The sequence below is a fragment of the Salvia miltiorrhiza genome, chromosome 5, assembly GCF_028751815.1.
Source record: "Salvia miltiorrhiza cultivar Shanhuang (shh) chromosome 5, IMPLAD_Smil_shh, whole genome shotgun sequence".
In the NCBI taxonomy this organism is placed as follows: Eukaryota; Viridiplantae; Streptophyta; class Magnoliopsida; order Lamiales; family Lamiaceae; genus Salvia; species Salvia miltiorrhiza.
Genome location: NC_080391.1, coordinates 36,399,964 through 36,418,402, shown reverse-complemented (window position 1 = coordinate 36,418,402; position 18,439 = coordinate 36,399,964). Strand labels below are relative to the sequence as shown.

Sequence of the window (18,439 nt, the reverse complement as noted above, 5' to 3'; positions counted from 1 at the left end):
AGAATAGTGAATAACAGGAATCATTGTATACAAGCATAAAGTTCTTGCTTTCAGTATACAAATCCAACACTTATGTTGTTGAATCGGTGAAGATTGAAGTGATCCTCGAGCGCTATTTGTAGGAGAACTCTTGAATAGATCCGTTGGCGTAAATCGTCCTCAAGATTTCTTCCGTTGGAGAGCAATTCGAATTTGGGCTGAGGCTTCAATCTTCGAGGTTTCTTGTCTGTGTGGAAACGGCTCTCTTTGAATGACAGGAGATGTGACATCTCTGAAAAGTAACCACCAGATAGGAATGACCTCTGCAGAGATAAGATATTGAGATATCCCTGCATTTAATGCGGCTGTACTTGAGCGTACGTGGCTTCCTCTGAACGTTGGAAGATCAGTCCTAGGAGGAATGTTCAACTGATACTTGACTTTAGTATCAGTCTATGGCGCGCATTAAATAATCAGTCTTCAACTGATTCTTCAACTGACACTTCAGTTGGTAACTCCAGTCTTCAGTCTTCAGTCTTCATTCTTCAGTCTTCAGTCTTTGACACTGCAACTAAACTAGAAACGAACTCTAACACTTGAGTTCAAAACGATTCTAGTCTATTACATTTGAGTCCTATGAATTTTGGTATCATCAAAACAAAGGTTAGGATATTCCACAAGGTTCCCAACAATTTCCCCCTTTTTGATGATGCCAAAACCACACAGCAGTTCTAGACAATAAAAAGACTGAGCTCTCAGTATAAGTTCTAGACGAGGGGTGAAAACAGTTCCCCCTTAACAATAGAACCTAAACAACTTATACTTAGAGCAAGAACGAAAACAGTTCTAAACACAGAACTTAAAGAAGACAGAAAAACCATAAATCAGAGCCTGGACAAAGAGTTATTGTCTTCAGGGTGAGATCAATAAGAAGTTGTTCATTTCATTAAAAGGACTGATAAGACATCAGTCGAGGTACAGAGCAAGACTTACATTGGAGTAATACGATAAACAACAAAAAAAACATCATGGTTAAACCATGGACTCCAGCAGTCTGCTTGGCTGCGCCTTGAACTTCTTGATCTTCATCTTCTGTCTTTGTGTCTTCATGTTCCTAAGCTTGTTCCACTCTCACTTGTTTTCCGTTGAATTGAGGTCTTATCCTCTGGTTAATCTTCCTCATGATCATCGGATGAAGGATGATCATGTTGCTTAACCTTACTTAAGTCCATTAGATTGTACTTCTTTTCTCCCTTTTTGGCAACATCAAAAAGGAGGACGAACCTAAGAAGGAAGTGAAGACCATGCGAAGGAGAGTTCGCAGGAGGAAGATATTGGGGTCATGGGGGATGAAGAAGGCGAAGGCTTAGAAGGAGGTTAGGAAGAAGAAACAGATGACGAGGAAAAAGAAGAGAAGCAGAGGTTTTGAGAGTTGAGGGGTTGTCAAAACAGAGGAGATTGTGAGGGTCTCCCTGTTGACATAGCGCCGGTTGACAATGAGTTCCAGCTCATTGTTGTTGCTCCGCATCGGTTCTCCACAAAGAGCAAAAATCTTTTTGGTGAAGACGATGAAGTCTGTCATTTTTCAGACAGGTACTACAAACCAATGCACCGGGCATGAGGATGGAAGACACTCGCTTCGCTGGATACAAGTGAGGGTAGCGCAAACTTTGACGTCGGAGAGACGTTGTGATCCAGTGGAAGGGTCCGGTGAAGACCAAGGCTATGAGTGTCATTCTTCCACTCCATGACTTTGCAGTCATAGATTTCTCCTTTAGTCGGAACAAATTTTCTCTGCAACTTTGAAAGAAATTGAAACTTTTTCTCACAGTGAAGGCTGTGGAGAGTTGTTAGTTTGATGCAGAAAAATCGTGAAGACAGCATGGTGTATAAATAGACAAGATGTGAACCATTTAGAAGATGAAAAGGTTTTTCGAAAACTGTGCCTAAATTGCAATTGAAGAAAAAATTTCGCGTCCGCCGTCACTGCGAAAAAGGATCATTACATATGTCATGTCAATGAGTATTTCAAGAAATTTTATTGCAGAGGCAAAAAGGTTGGAAGGATTTTTGGCAAAAAGATCAGGACAAGATCAATCAAAACAGATTTTTTTTTTTTTTATAAAAATCCTGTCCTTTTCGGATATTCCATTTTCCAACAATTCCAATCAATCAGTTAAAGTTTTTGAAGAAAACTGATCAGTTAGAGAAAAGGTTTTGAACGAAACACTTAAAGCTCTAAACTGAAATAACTGATTTTTGAAAAGGTAAGCATTTAAAATACTTACTGATCAACTGAATGACTCATCCAAAACACTTAGCGGATGGACTCGAATTTATACGAGGTCGTCCTAGGGTGGTAAGGTGACTCAAGTCGTCTCACAAGGAAGACTTAGCAGGGCTCTAATCGTGTTACTCACAAGGAACTGAAAAGAAATCTAAACACTCTAATCAGAAGATTGGGTCTGGCACTATCTCACACTCTATCACCAAAACGTAAACAGAAAGAAACAATAAACATTAACTAATGCAGAAAACATATAAGGACTAGAACATGGCATTTGAACATTAATGAAATCAACTAGGGTTTCAACCTCAAACTCTAAACCAAATGATCGTAAACTCGTAAACCTCAAAGATTAAACACTAACTAGGCAAGAACTAAATCAAGCATAAGATTCGAATTCAAAGAAAGCTTAAATCTCCATAATAGAAATCCCTAACATTTTCCATAGAAAGAAAAACGAGAGCAACAACAACGATCAAACGATTCACGTAAAGTATTAAGATTCAACGAGCATAAACTCAAATCATCACATTCATCAAAAGCATAAAACAATGATTCAATAAACCAAGGGATTCATATAACCAAGAGAATCAAAAAGAGTTCTTACAAACGTAGCGATCCAAGAAATCTAATCCGATCGAAAGTTGTATCACATCAAACGCGTTCCAATGAATCCCAAAGCGAAAGTAAATGTTTAGAACCTCTAAAAACAATGGAAAAGGTGTGGAATTCGCCTAGGAGGCTGTTCTGATCGATGGTACCAAGTAAAACCCTAAAAAAGGGTTTTTATACGAAAAAAAAAATCGTAACTCCCAGATTTGAACGGAGACGGCGGCCGCCGTGAGACGGCGGCCGCCGTGTCACGGCGCCGCCGTGAGGCCCTTTCGCAGAAACCTTCAAAAACAAGCACGGCCCGCGCCGTAAGGCCGCGGCCGCCGTGGCACGGCGGCGGCCGTGAGTCTGCCATCGGAAATTGCTCCAAACGATGCCGAAAAAGCTTGACAACTCACGAATCCTGCATACAATCAAAAGCATACCCAAAAAGATCATCGAGCACGTGAAATAGAGAGCAAAAAGTCATGAAACATGCTCGAATACACAGCAGAAACACAAGCAAAGACCACCCAAAAACGAGGTAAACAACCCCCCCACACTTAAATCCTTGCTTGTCCTCAAGCAACAAACACAAAGTCGAAAGAAAAACACAAGCGATTCTTCTCACCAGGCAAACACAAACCAATCCAAGCCTTCAAGAAATCAATGTCCCACAATCAAGTGTTCAAAGTTAAGATTAAAAAGTGCAACAACAAGGTGATACAACTCAATCCGATCAGACCCAATTCTCCGCTAAGGGTGAATTTCCTAATGCAATTTCCTTTACAATCATGTCTCATTCCTTTTTCATATTCTTTCACTTTTCTCTTTTTTTTTTTTTTTGGGGTTAAGTTATTTTCGCTCTTGATAGATGGGCCATAATTCACGAGATTGAACTTTTGGGGGTGATCCAAAATGTTCTCGTGTGGTTACCCATGCTCATAATGAAATCATTAGAGGAGCAGAGACCCAGGCAATCAGACACTCAATAACCAACCAAACAATTCAAAACAGAGACAGATATTAGGTAATTGCACTGAAAACACTCCCCTTAGCATCTACCAGACAAATCACGTCAAGAGTTGCTCAACAGGGTGTTGCACCAAAACCTTAAGCTAATTACACTTCAATGGGAACACATCAATCAAGAAAAACAAGGACAACAAACCAAACAAACACAAACCCGAATCGCCAGTGAATCACTATCAATCATGTGATGTACTTAAGAACAGGCAAGAAAACAAGAGAAGGGGACCATTCGCCCCAAGACAAGCAAAACAGGGCACCACAACCAAGCATGCAACGCAAACAAAAAGCATCATAAAAACCGCATGCAGCACAACCAACAACGCAACCAAGACAGAACCATAAAACCCCCAAAACTCATAAATCACGCCCCTCCCCCACAGAGAAAATATGCACTGTCCTCAGGGCACAAAAAGAAAGAGAAAGTTTAAGAACATCCCTGGATAGGAGTGCAGCCAACACGGCGACGGCGGTAGAGAGGGCGGCGACCACAACCTGTAAAACGAGCAACCAGAAAAACCCACAAAAGAAGACAGCATAAAACAAGAAAGAAAAGAAAACAAAGAAAAAGGAAATAAAAAATGTACAAAAGTGGGTAAAAGGAATGCTCAGTTGGGGCCCCGAGGGGGGCCCGGGGGAGGGTGCCAGAACTGGTCCTGGTTCTGCAAAGAGAAGGCGGCCCACTGTCTCTCTAGGTCGGCGAGGTAGTAGTTGGTGTCGGTGAGTCCCTGGTTGGCGTCAGTGAGGCCCTGGTTGTATTGGGCAAACCGAGCATCGTATGACGACACCTGTTCACGCAGACGCGTGACCTCGCCGCCTATAGTATTGACTCGGCCATAGACGTCGCCCAACTGCTGCTGCATGGGCGTCACAGAGCCACCAAGATGGTCCAGATGACCATAAATGTCATCGATCCTAGCATAGATGCCGCCCACCGAGTCCTCCACTGAATCAAAATGGGAGGAGACCTCCTGGCCGAACTGGCCAAAGGACTCGTCAAAGTGGGCCTGAAACTGCTGAAAGGCATTGGAGGGCCTCAGGATCATAAACGAAAGCAGGTGGCGGCACGGGCTCCTCGTACTCCTCCTCATCATCGTCCTCATCATTGTCATCTAAGACATGGCGCGCCGAGGATGACGTGCCCTCGCCCCGTTTGAATTGCTGCAAAATGGAACGAACATTGGGGCGTTGTGCCTGTGGAATGATGGTGAAGTCTTTGGCCACAAATGTCTTGAGCTCAGAGCGATCAATCGTCCTTGTCTCAGCGGCTTGCAGGTGGGCGGGGACCTGGGTCGGTGTGAAGAGACCGAAGTGGAGGGCCAGGGCAGTAGAGATGGGGCTCAGGGAAGGCTTGAAACCACCATACCGGGCCATACTGTGAAGCTGGTTCCAAATGATGGTGGTGGCGTCAATCTTCTTCTGTCGCTTTGCAGACCATAGTATATAGAGTTCGGTCTCATTGACTTTGTTCGCCTGCTCCTTGCCCAGAATGCAGAAAGATAAGAACTTGTGGAGCACGCCAATGTCGGCGTCAATGAGTTGGTTGCTCGGGGCACCCTGGCCGTCCAAGTGAGCAATCCAGTCAATTCCTTCCAAGCATTAGCCGGCACCCACGTATCCGGGATTCCCTTCAATCGCTTCGGGTGAAACCCAAAGACTTCACTCATGATCCGGTAGGTGACGACGCATGGCGTATTGAGCATGCGGCAATGTAGCTGGGACTTGTCGGCGGTCATGTTGAGGGTGCAAAGGAACTCCAAGTGTAATGGAAGCAAACCCGGCGGCGTGGTTTGTGTAAACTTGAATAGTCCCAAATTCTTCAAATGTGTCGTTATGTCTTGGTCAAGTTTCACCCTTCGGAGCAGTGGCCAATCGAGACATCGAGGCTGGGTAACCTTCTTCCCTTTAAGGGCCTTCCATCGAGTGCCCTCCCAGTCTTCAAAGATGGCAAAAGGAGCATTATAGACATGCCGGATGTCCTTTGGGGGCGAGGGAGGGCGGGGGATAGGCGAGGCCGGCTGGCGGCTAGAAGAGGCCGGCTGGCGGCTGGAAGAGGCCGGCTGGCGGCTAGGAGAGGCCGGAGGGCTAGGCGGGGCCTCATCCTCGTCTTCGTCGACTATGAGGTGGCGGCGTCGCTTGTAGGTGGTGAGGGGTGCCATGGGAAGAAGTGGATGGAGGCAGACGACGGCGGCGGCCGCAGAGCACGGTGGCGGTGGTTCAGGCGGCGGCGACCGTGGGAACAGCTGGCTTCTGTGGAGACGGCGGCGGCCGTGAAGGCGGCGGCGGCAGTGGAGTACGGCGGCGGCCGTGAGCGACTGGGAGCGGCGCTGCGGAACGGGGAATGCTGAGCAGGGAGAAGATGGTGGTGGTCGGTGGTAATGGTAGAGACGGTTGGAGAGTGGTGGTGGAGTTTGGTGGTGGGACGGTGGTTATGGAGAATGGAAGAGAGAGATGGTGAGGGAGGCGGAAGGGGGGGCTGATGGTGGGGGGTGAGTTAGGGTTTAGATTTTATAGTGAGGGGGCGGGCTGGGCTGGGCTGGGCTGGGGGTGACGGCGGTCGCCGTGGCACGGCGCCGCCGTGCACCCCCTACGGGGTTTTTGGTTGAAACTGGGGAAAAAGATGGCAGCGCCCGCTGAGGCACGGTGGCGCCGTGGACGGCGGCCGCCGTGGGACGGCGCCGCCGTCCCCCCCCTTCGGCTTTTGGTGAGAGATGTAAAACTTTAGGTGGTGTGTAAGACGCGGCGCCCGCCGTGAGACGGCGGCGCCGTGGACGGCGGCCGCCGTCCCCCCTTTTCGGCCTTTTGGCGATTTTGCTGTCCAGCACCCAAAATCTCGTCCTTCCAGCTCGGGGACAGTCCGGTAAGCCTATTTCCTGCAATATCACCGTAAAACACCAATGAAAAGCCAACGAAAACTAGCAACAACAGGATACAACGCCTCAAGAACTCACTCCACACAAAACAACAAGGAAAAGAGAAGAGAAGAAACGTGGGTTGCCTCCCACGAAGCGCTCTAGTTAAGGTCGAGAGCTCGACGGTATTAAGCTTATCAAAATGTTGGGTCGTGGAGTGCTTGGGACTCCACTATAACGGCAACCACTTCATGCTCCAAGTAGGGCTTCACCCTATGCCCGTTGACGGTAAACGTCTCTTCGTTGTTCTCCTTGCTCAATATCACAGCGCCATGAGGGGGAATCTCCTTAAGAATGAAAGGGCCACTCCAACGAGACTTGAGCTTGCCCGGGAAGAGTTTCAACCTTGAGTTGAACAGAAGAACCTTCATTCCGGGTTGGAGATTCTTTGGCACAATCCGGCTATCATGCAACTTCTTGATTTTATCTTTGTAGATCCTTGCATTCTCGTACGCCTCGTTGCGTAATTCATCGAGCTCCTCCATTTGCAATGCTCTGTGCTTCCCCGCAGTAGTAATATCGCAATTTGTGGCCTTGATCGCCCAATAAGCTCGGTGCTCAACCTCCACGGGTAAGTGGCATGCTTTACCGTAGACAAGGCGGTAGGGGCTCATTCCCAGGACTCCTTTGAAGGCGGTGCGGTACGCCCACAAGGCATCATTGAGCTTAAGAGACCAATCCTTACGGGAGGGTTGGACCGTCTTTTCCAGTATGCCCTTGATTTGCCGATTACTTGTTTCGGCTTGCCCCGAGGTCTGAGGATGATAAGGTGTGGCCACCTTGTGAGTGATGCCGTTTTTCCTCATAAGCTTCTCAAAAAGCTTGTTGCAGAAGTGTTTGTCTCCATCACTGATTATGGCTTTGGGGAATCCAAACCTACATAAAATGTTCTCCTGCACAAACTTCAAGACGACATTAGCATCACATGTCCTTGTGGGGATGGCTTCAACCCACTTGGACACATAATCGACGGCAAGCAAGATATACTCAAAACCGTAAGACATAGGGAAGGGGCCCATGAAATCTATGACCCACACATCAAAAATCTCCACAACAAGAATGCTCGTGAGGGGCATTTCATTCCTGCGCCCAATTGTCCCAACTCGTTGGCACCGATCACAAGCAAGATAAAAAGAATGAGCATCTTTAAAAAGAGTTGGCCAAAACAAACCGGATTGGAGGACCTTATGAGCCGTCTTTTGTCCACCAAAATGCCCACCACAATGGGCTTCATGGCAAAGCCTCAACACTTGTTGTTGTTCCACATCCGGGATGCATCTCCGAATCACCTCGTCATTTCCCAACTTGAAAAGGTAAGGGTCTTCCCAATAGTATTGCCTGCAAGTAGCCAAAAACCTTTTTCTCTCTTGGGAGGTTAGATCGGGCCTTAATTCCCCACAAGCAAGGTAATTGACAATATCAGCAAACCAAGGCACCGAGGCAATTTCATAAGTATGTTCAAACGGGAAGGACTCATGTATGGCATTATGACTCGATTCAACCACATTTTGCTCAAGTCTAGATAAGTGATCGGCAACGGAGTTTTCACTCCCCTTCCTATCCTTAATCTCAAGATCAAACTCTTGCAATAATAAAATCCAACGTATAATGGGTGGCTTAGCTTGGGACTTAGTCAACAAATACCTTAAAGCCGCATGATCACTATGGACAATTACTTTAGACCCAATAATATAAGCACGAAACTTATCTAAAGCAAAAACCACAGCAAGCAGCTCTTTTTCAGTGGTGGTGTAATTCACTTGTGCACTATTCAAAGTCAAGCTAGCATAGTAAATTACACGCAACATTTTATCAACACGTTGACCAAGAACGGCTCCTACCGCGGAGTTTGATGCATCACACATAATTTCGAAAGGCAATGACCAATTAGGTGCAACAACAACAGGTGCAGTGCTCAACTTAAGCTTCAGCAATTCAAAAGCATGCATGCAAGTTTCATCAAAATCAAAATTCACTTCTTGAGCAAGCAGACGATGACTCATCCAAAAACACCTAACGGATGGACTCGAATTTATACGAGGTCGTCCTATGGTGGTAAGGTGACTCAAGTCGTCTCACAAGGAAGACTTAGCAGGGCTCTAATCGTATTGCTCACAAGAAACTTAAAAGAAATCTAAACACTCTAATCGGGTAATTGGGTCTGACACTTTCTCTCCGATTAACTAATGCGTAATTAAAATAAAGCATATAAAGTTAACTAGGCAAAAGATAGGAAGCCAATAAGAACGCAAGAAGGAAAACAAAGCTAAGGTTCTAAACTAGCAATCTAGAAAGCAATCATCAATTCAACACCATAAACAACGATTATCTAGGCGAAATAACATATTAACATTTAATCAAATGAATGTTAAGCAAACACACACAATCCAAGAGAATTCCGCAAGCAACTCAACGACGAACTAACTAGAACATGGTATTTGAACATTAACGAAATCAACAAGAGTTTCCAACTCCAACACTAAACCGAACGATCATAAACTTGTAAACATCAAAGATTAATAACTACCTAGGCAAGAAACTAAATCAAGCATAAGATTCGAATGCAAAGAAAATCTTAATCTCCATAAAAAGAAATCTCTAAACTTTCACCAACAAGAAGGGAAAAACGTAAGCAATAGCAACGAACTACGAATCACGTAGATTATCTAAACTCAACAACAATCATCTCTAATCGTTACATCCATCAAAAGTATAAAACAAAGATTCAATTAACCAAAGAATTCATATAATCAAGATTATCTAAACTCAACAATAATAATCTCCAATCATCACATTCATCAAAGCATAAAACACAAAACTTAATTAACCAAAAGATTCAAATAACCAAGAAAATATAGCATCAACAACAATGATCTTCAATCATCATATTCATCAAAGACAAGAAACAAAAACTCAAATAACCAAGGGATTCATAAACAAAGAGAATCAAAGGGAGTTCTTACAAAACATAGCAATCCAAGGTAAACCAATCCGATGAAATGTTAATTGACATCCAAAGCAATCCAATGAATCCACAATCGAAAGTAATTGATTTGAAACTCTAAAAACCCAAGGAAAAATGTGGAAATCGCCCTTGGAGGCTGCTGGGTCGAGAAGTGATAAAGTAAAACCCTAGAAAGGGGTTTTTAATCGAAAAATCGTACTTTCGGATCTGAACAGAGGCGGCGGCGCCGTGGGACGGCGGCCGCCGTGCACGGCGCGCGCCGTGCCACGGCGCCGCCGTGTATGCCTTTCGCAGACTGCAATGCGCAGCGTTTTTGTTTTGGTCCGTTCTCCCTCGTTTCAAGTCGGAGTTTAGATCCGTTTTCGCCTACGAACTCGTATCGAGACGAACTTTGATTCTTCTTCAGACCATTCAACTAAATTCTGACTTTAATTTTGTTCACATATCAATCAATGTGAGCACAAAATCCTGAGACAACAAAATTAGCACAAAAGCTCAAATCATTCAACTCTTAAGTGAAAGAGACCAAAATAAAAGTCAATATAACACGTAAACACCCAGAGATTCATCACAAAATAGGGCTAAACAACCCCCCCCCACACTTGATCCTTTGCTTGTCCTCAAGCAAAGTCACGACACCAAAAGATAGTTCACAAGAAAACTTCCTCACCATTCACATCTCCAACCAATCTAAGTCTCTTAGCCTTTCACATTCCTCACGAGATGTTCATTGTTAAGATTTTAAGAAGCAACAACCACATGATACAATTCAATCCGATCAGACCCAATTCTCCGCTAGAGGTGAATTCCCTAATGTGATTGCCTTTATAATCAAATCCCATTTTCCTTGAAGATGATAAACAATCAAACCAAATCAAATTTTATACATCTTTCTTTTAAAGGTGATGTTATTCCATTCTCAATAGATGGGCCAACTTTCGTGAGATCAACACTTTTGGAGGTAATCCAAAATGTTCTCACGTGGTTTTCCATGCTCATAACACTACTGTCAGAGGAGCAGAGACCCAAAGCTATAGAAAACTTCACAACAAACCAACATTCAAACTCAAGGGATAAGATCGTAGGCTATCACAATGAAAACACTCCCTCTAGCATCTACCGGACAAATCACGTCAAGAATAGCTCATAAGGGTGTTGCATCCAAAACATTAAACAACTTACATCAAGAGAGGAATATGCATAGCCTGAGAGACAAAGATAGCAACCAAGCCAACACAAAGCATGAAATTTACTTGTGAACAAATCATCAAAGTGTGCATTATTACTTGAAGCCAAACAACAATCAAGATAAAGGAGACCATTTGCCCCACACAAGAAAGCCCAAGAACACAACAAAAAGGCACCCAAAGGATCAACAAACACCCCCCACACTTAAAATCTAGCACTGTCCTCAGTGCTCGCAAAAATAGGGGTGAAAGAGAAAAACATCCCTGAATATCGATCCAGTGGTGAGTCTGTAGTGTCCCACGATGTCTGCCTCTCTCTCATCCAAAGAACAAGCAGTCTCCAACGCAACAACCTGCACCAAACAACAGATGCAACAAAACACAACACAGACAAAACGACAGAAAAATGAAACCAGAAAAAGCAAGAAAACATGGGTTGCCTCCCATGCAGCGCTAGTTTTTAAGTCGTCAGCCCGACTAAGAAGGTCCCTTAACCAAAATCCGATTGAAGCTCCAGCTGCCTTAACGCCCTTGTAAACTCATCTTCTTGAATTGCAGCTGCGGGTCCTCCAAATGAGTGCTCCATGCTCATATCCTGGGATGGCCCTCTATCCACACATCCAACGAAATTTAGTGACCCAACCTCATCCAGCTTCTCTTCTAGTAGCAAGGCACACAGAAGGCCTTGCTCTTTATCATCTTCCTCTTGTAGCTTATCCAGGAATTCTCTCTCAATCTCACTTTCATCTTGCAAGTTAGCAAGAAATTCTTCCACGATCTCGTCCTCTTCCTGTAGCTTATTAAGGAAGTCCTGCACAATACAATCCTCATCCAAAGCATCAAATGTTTCAACATAAGAGCAGATTTGAATTAAGGGAGTGGGGGTAGTAGGTTTTTGATCAAAAACAGAGAATGTTACCGCTCTACCTGCCCCTATCATACTTACAGTTCCCGTACCCACATCAATGCGAGTATGGGTGGTAGCCATAAAGGGTCGGCCAAGTAGCACGAGATGCCCATTCTCGCCTCTAATCCCTTTTCCCTCATCAAGGACAACAAAATCAACCAAGACACTAATCCCCCTAACAACCACCTCAACATCCTCAACAAGGCCCTGTGGGCTACTAATAGAGCCGTCAGCTAGCTCTATCTTCAAATTCGTGCATTTCAGCCTTTCATTACCCAATTTCTCAAAAATATCAAACGGCATCAAATTGACTGCCGCGCCCAAATCAAGCATTCCAAACACCTTTTCAACCCCACCTAAGCTAATATCAAAAATAAAGCTACCTCGATCTCCTTGCTTGGGTGGTGGTTGGTCTAGTGCAACAGTGACGGGTGGCAGTGGCTCACTGGGGCATTGGGTAGCCTTGATTGCCTGCACAGTTTTGCTTCTCCATCTCCCCATGGTTATTGAGGCCTTGTCCTTGACTACCTCAACGGCATGAGCTTGATGCGGCTGTTTGTCCTGGTTCGGGAACTTTCCGGTCGGCTGTTCTTGCTGCAGCTGATTCAGGGCTCCTGTTAGTTGCCCAACTGTAGTCTCGAGGCGCTTGATGGTAGCACTCTGAGACTCCATGTTCTGTTTGGTCATCTCCATGAAGGACTGCATGGTGTCCTCGAGAGACGGCTTCTGCGATTGAGCTTGCTTCTGAAACTGTTGGGGGGCATTCTGGTATTGCTGCTGCTGCTGAAAATTCCCTTGTTGCATAGGGAACTGTTGATACTGCTGATACTGCGGGGGCTGCTGCCGCTGATAAGCTTGAGTGTAGTTCTGTTGCTGAGCTCTCCAACCCGAATTGGAGCTTTGTTGCCCTTGATTAAAGATAGGCCTCTGTTCAAATTGAGGCCTCCCCGGATAGCTCTGAGCAGCATAGACCTCTGCTTCTCCTTCAGATGTGAATTCCCCCGTGCGATGGCACGCGTTGGTTCCATGACCAAAATCGCCACATATTCTACATCCTTCTGCTGGTGGCGCGTGAACTGGTGGGGCTTCTGCCTGGTTCATCTTGAGGTGTTGAACTTGCCTCATCAAATCTGCTACTTGCTTCTGAAGCTCATTGTTGGGAGCTACTGCATTGGCTTCAACCCTCCTTTCTCTAACTGATTTTTGTTGAGAACTCGCTGCAAGTATGTTGAAAATCTCCTTGAGCTCATCAGCTGTCTTCCGGGCAATGTTGCCCCCTGCTATACTGTCCACCATAAACTGTGCCGTCTGTATCAATCCGTCATAGAAGAACTGCATCAACATGACGGGTGCTAACTGGTGCTGTGGGCACTGGCGGAGGAGCTCTTGGAATCTCTCCCAAGCCTCGTGGATAGGCTCGTCAGCTCCTTGTATGAAGTTCATTATTTGGCTCCTAATCTCTTGAGTCTTGTGATTAGGGTAGTACTTGAGCATGAACTTCTCACACGCCTCTCCCCATGTAGTGATGGAGTTCGGCGGCAGGGACAACAACCACGTTCTAGCCCGATCCTTGAGTGCATAAGTTAAGCACTTGAGTCTCAACTGATCCTCGGTGAGTTCCAATAGTGGGAAGGTCTGCACTTGAGTGCAGAAGTCACGGATGAACTGTAAAGCATCCTCACTCGGCATCCCATAAAAGAGCGGCAGCAGGTTTGAATCGTTGGGCTTCAGATTGTAATTTCGGACCGCCGTGGGAAGCACTATAGCTGACGTGCTAGTGGTCCCAATAACTGGCCTGGAAAAATCTCCCATGTACTGAACATTCTGCTCCGCCATTGCTTCTTGGTCAGGATTGGGCCAAGCTTCTTCTTCTTTTTCAGAATGCACTGAAAGTGTCTCCTCAAAAGCTTCCAGAATGGGATTGGAAGCAATTCTCTCTTCACAATTTTTCTCTCGAAACTGTGATTCCATAAAACTTCTCGAACTGGACTCGGACTCCTTCTCCAGGCTTGAAAGAACCTCCCGAGGTCGATGAATGTTGTCGTAGTAAGGTGCAAGCTTTCTCTTCAAGCTTCTACGTCCTTGCATACACAACACGAACAAACAAATCAAACGCACCGGAGGGAGAAAATAACCGAGTCAAAAGAAATAAACAAAAATAAACACGAAAAACAATGCAACACAATCAAATGCCTAAAGCCGTCCCCGGCAACGGCGCCAAAATTTGACTCATCCAAAAACACCTAACGGATGGACTCGAATTTATACGAGGTCGTCCTATGGTGGTAAGGTGACTCAAGTCGTCTCACAAGGAAGACTTAGCAGGGCTCTAATCGTATTGCTCACAAGAAACTTAAAAGAAATCTAAACACTCTAATCGGGTAATTGGGTCTGACACTTTCTCTCCGATTAACTAATGCGTAATTAAAATAAAGCATATAAAGTTAACTAGGCAAAAGATAGGAAGCCAATAAGAACGCAAGAAGGAAAACAAAGCTAAGGTTCTAAACTAGCAATCTAGAAAGCAATCATCAATTCAACACCATAAACAACGATTATCTAGGCGAAATAACATATTAACATTTAATCAAATGAATGTTAAGCAAACACACACAATCCAAGAGAATTCCGCAAGCAACTCAACGACGAACTAACTAGAACATGGTATTTGAACATTAACGAAATCAACAAGAGTTTCCAACTCCAACACTAAACCGAACGATCATAAACTTGTAAACATCAAAGATTAATAACTACCTAGGCAAGAAACTAAATCAAGCATAAGATTCGAATGCAAAGAAAATCTTAATCTCCATAAAAAGAAATCTCTAAACTTTCACCAACAAGAAGGGAAAAACGTAAGCAATAGCAACGAACTACGAATCACGTAGATTATCTAAACTCAACAACAATCATCTCTAATCGTTACATCCATCAAAAGTATAAAACAAAGATTCAATTAACCAAAGAATTCATATAATCAAGATTATCTAAACTCAACAATAATAATCTCCAATCATCACATTCATCAAAGCATAAAACACAAAACTTAATTAACCAAAAGATTCATATAACCAAGAAAATATAGCATCAACAACAATGATCTTCAATCATCATATTCATCAAAGACAAGAAACAAAAACTCAAATAACCAAGGGATTCATAAACAAAGAGAATCAAAGGGAGTTCTTACAAAACATAGCAATCCAAGGTAAACCAATCCGATGAAATGTTAATTGACATCCAAAGCAATCCAATGAATCCACAATCGAAAGTAATTGATTTGAAACTCTAAAAACCCAAGGAAAAATGTGGAAATCGCCCTTGGAGGCTGCTGGGTCGAGAAGTGATAAAGTAAAACCCTAGAAAGGGGTTTTTAATCGAAAAATCGTACTTTCGGATCTGAACAGAGGCGGCGGCGCCGTGGGACGGCGGCCGCCGTGCACGGCGCGCGCCGTGCCACGGCGCCGCCGTGTATGCCTTTCGCAGACTGCAATGCGCAGCGTTTTTGTTTTGGTCCGTTCTCCCTCGTTTCAAGTCGGAGTTTAGATCCGTTTTCGCCTACGAACTCGTATCGAGACGAACTTTGATTCTTCTTCAGACCATTCAACTAAATTCTGACTTTAATTTTCTTCACATATCAATCAATGTGAGCACAAAATCCTGAGACAACAAAATTAGCACAAAAGCTCAAATCATTCAACTCTTAAGTGAAAGAGACCAAAATAAAAGTCAATATAACACGTAAACACCCAGAGATTCATCACAAAATAGGGCTAAACAGACGACATAAAGGTTGGGTAATCTTAGAGAAATCCTTAATGAAACGCCGGTAAAACCCGGCGTGACCTAGGAAACTCCTTATTCCTTTCACATCAATTGGCGGGGGTAATTTTTCAATCAGCTCCACCTTAGCCCTATCAACCTCTATACCATCTTTTGACACAACGTGGCCAAGAACGATGTCACTAGTCACCATGAAGTGACTCTTTTCCCAACTAAGAGTTAACCCACTCTATATACACCTTTTTAGCACCAAATTAATTTTGCCCAAGCAATCGCTAAACGAATTACCAAACACGGAAAAATCATCCATGAAAATTTCAACAAAATCACCTATCATTTCCGCGAAGATCGACATTATGCACCGTTGGAAGGTCCCCGGTGCATTGCACAGCCCAAATGGCATCCTCTTCCACGCAAAGGTACCAAAAGGGGTGGTGAACGCCGTCTTGTCCTGGTCCTCCGGCGCGATTGCTATTTGATAATAACCTGATAAACCATCAAGGAAACAGTAAAAATCATGACCAGCTAAACGATCCAACATTTGATCAATGAAAGGAAGAGGGAAATGATCCTTCTTTGTGACGGCATTTAGCTTCCTGTAGTCAATACACATACGCCAACCCGTGACCGGGCGGGTCGGCACCAGCTCCTTGTTATCATTCAGGACAACCGTGATTCCTCCCTTCTTGGGCACCACATGCACCGGGCTTACCCACTCACTATCGGCGATAGGGTAAATGATCCCTTCCGCTAATAGTTTGAGTATCTCCTTGCGTACTACCTCCATGAGGACGGGGTTGAGTCTTCGTTGACCATCCCTCTTAGGTGTTGCTCCATCCTCGAGGTGAATCCGATGCATGCATGTGGCGGGGCTAATGCCACTAATGTTGGCAAGGCCCCAACCAAATGCCAACTTGTTGCTCCTTAGCACTTCCATCAACGCCATTTCTTGCTCATGCATGAGCTCGGCGGATATTATCACGGGCTTCTCCTCGCCTTCTTCCAAGTACACGTATTTGAGGTGTTTGGGGAGGTCCTTGAGTTCCAACTTGGGCTTTTTGCACTTCGTGGCGTCTTCAAGCACCACAGGCTCATCAATGGGGAGTTTGTCTCTTCGTTCTCTCTCTCTTTCCTCGGCTTCCCGAGCAAACTCCTCCATATCCGCCGATCCTGCAAAGATCTCCACTATCTCTTGTTCCTGCACATAAACCATCTCGGCGAGGCCATCAATAGCATCTATATAGGAGCATTCATTAGTAAATGAAGATGAAGGTAAAGCTCGACTATGATGCACAGAAAAAGACACGGATTCCCCTAACACAGTCATTTTTATTGTTCCATTTTTTACGTCAATCAATGTGTTAGTGGTGGCCATGAACGGTCTTCCTAGCAGCAAAGTATGTTCCTTTCCATTCTCGTGGACTTTTCCTATCTCAAGCACAACAAAATCGACAGGTACGATCAAACCACCCACTCTAACTAGAATATCCTCAATGACCCCGCGAGGATACCTAACTGATCTATCCGCCAATTGCAAACACATACGAGTGGGTTTTAAATCGCCTAACTCTAGTTGTTTAAAAATAGAGTACGGCATCAAATTAATCCCTGCCCCCAAATCAAGCATACCCGAGGTTTCCTTACCATTCCCCAAAGCAATATTGATAACAAAACTACCTGGATCTCGTTGCTTGGGTGGCAAGGGTTGTTGCATGATGGAATTGGCAACCTCGGACACAAGAATCTTCTCATTGTCAACAAACTTCCTCTTCTTGGACGCTAGCTCCTTAAAGAACTTCACATAGGCCGGGACATTTCTGATCACGTCCAGAAGTGGCAAGTTGACATTCACCTTTGCCAACATGTTGTAGAAGTCGGTGAATTGTTGATCGTGCTTCTCGTTCCTCAACCGACCAGGGTACGGGATCGGTGGTCTGTAGGGCTTGGTTGCCTTGTGAAGCTTCACCGAGGGCTCCCCTTGCTGCTCTTCTTCTCTCGGTGGGGGCACTTCTTTCACCATCTCCTTCCCACAGGTTTTCTTGGGAGGCTCGTCAGTAGGGATCTCCACTTTGTTGTCCACCTTCTTTCCACTCCGTAGGACTGTGACAGCTTGATCTTGATGAGGTTGCAATCCTTGTCCATGGAGTTTCCCTGGTTGTTGCTGCTGTTGCATCTGGTTCAATGTCCCGGAGAGCTGCCCAACGGTTGTCTCTAGACGCTTGATAGTAGCCGACTGGGATTCCATGCTCTGTTTGGTCATCTCCATAAATGATTGCATGGTGTCCTCGAGAGACGGCTTCTGAGGTTGGGCTTGCTTCTGGAACTACTGGGGCGCATTCTGGTATTGCTGCAGCTGCTGAAAATTCCCTTGCTGCATAGGGAACTGTTGACACTGCTGATACTGCGGGGGTTGCTGCTGCTGATAAGCTTGCGGGTAGTTCTGTTGCTGAGGAAAGGGGAACTGCTGTTGAGGTGGATAAAACTGCTGCTGGTTCTGATACCCAAATTGCTGAGGAGGTCGGCGGAATTGATTTCCCTGATTTGATCCCGATCTTTGGCCAGGAGCTTGGTTCCTCCATCCAGAATTCTGCTGAGCTCTCCAACCAGAGTTGGAATTCTGTTACCCTTGATTAAACATGGGCCTCTGCTCAAATTGAGGCCTCCCTGGGTATCCCTGGGCAGCGTAGACCTCTGCCTCCCCTTCGGGTGTGAACTCCCCCATTCGGTGGCACTCGTTGGTTCCGTGGCTAAAATCGCCACATATGCCACATCCTTCTGCTGGCGGTGCCTGAGCTG

General features: G+C 45.0%; 1 protein-coding gene across 1 annotated transcript; it reads right to left on the bottom strand.

Moving 5' to 3' along the window:
* Nucleotides 1–15,872: 15,872 nt before the first annotated feature.
* LOC131025861 (uncharacterized) lies at nucleotides 15,873–17,903 on the bottom strand. Its single transcript, XM_057955648.1, has one exon. The coding sequence runs from the start codon at nucleotides 17,901–17,903 to the stop codon at nucleotides 15,873–15,875; it is 2,031 nt and encodes a 676-aa protein (XP_057811631.1).
* Between the last annotated feature and the right edge of the window lie 536 nt (nucleotides 17,904–18,439).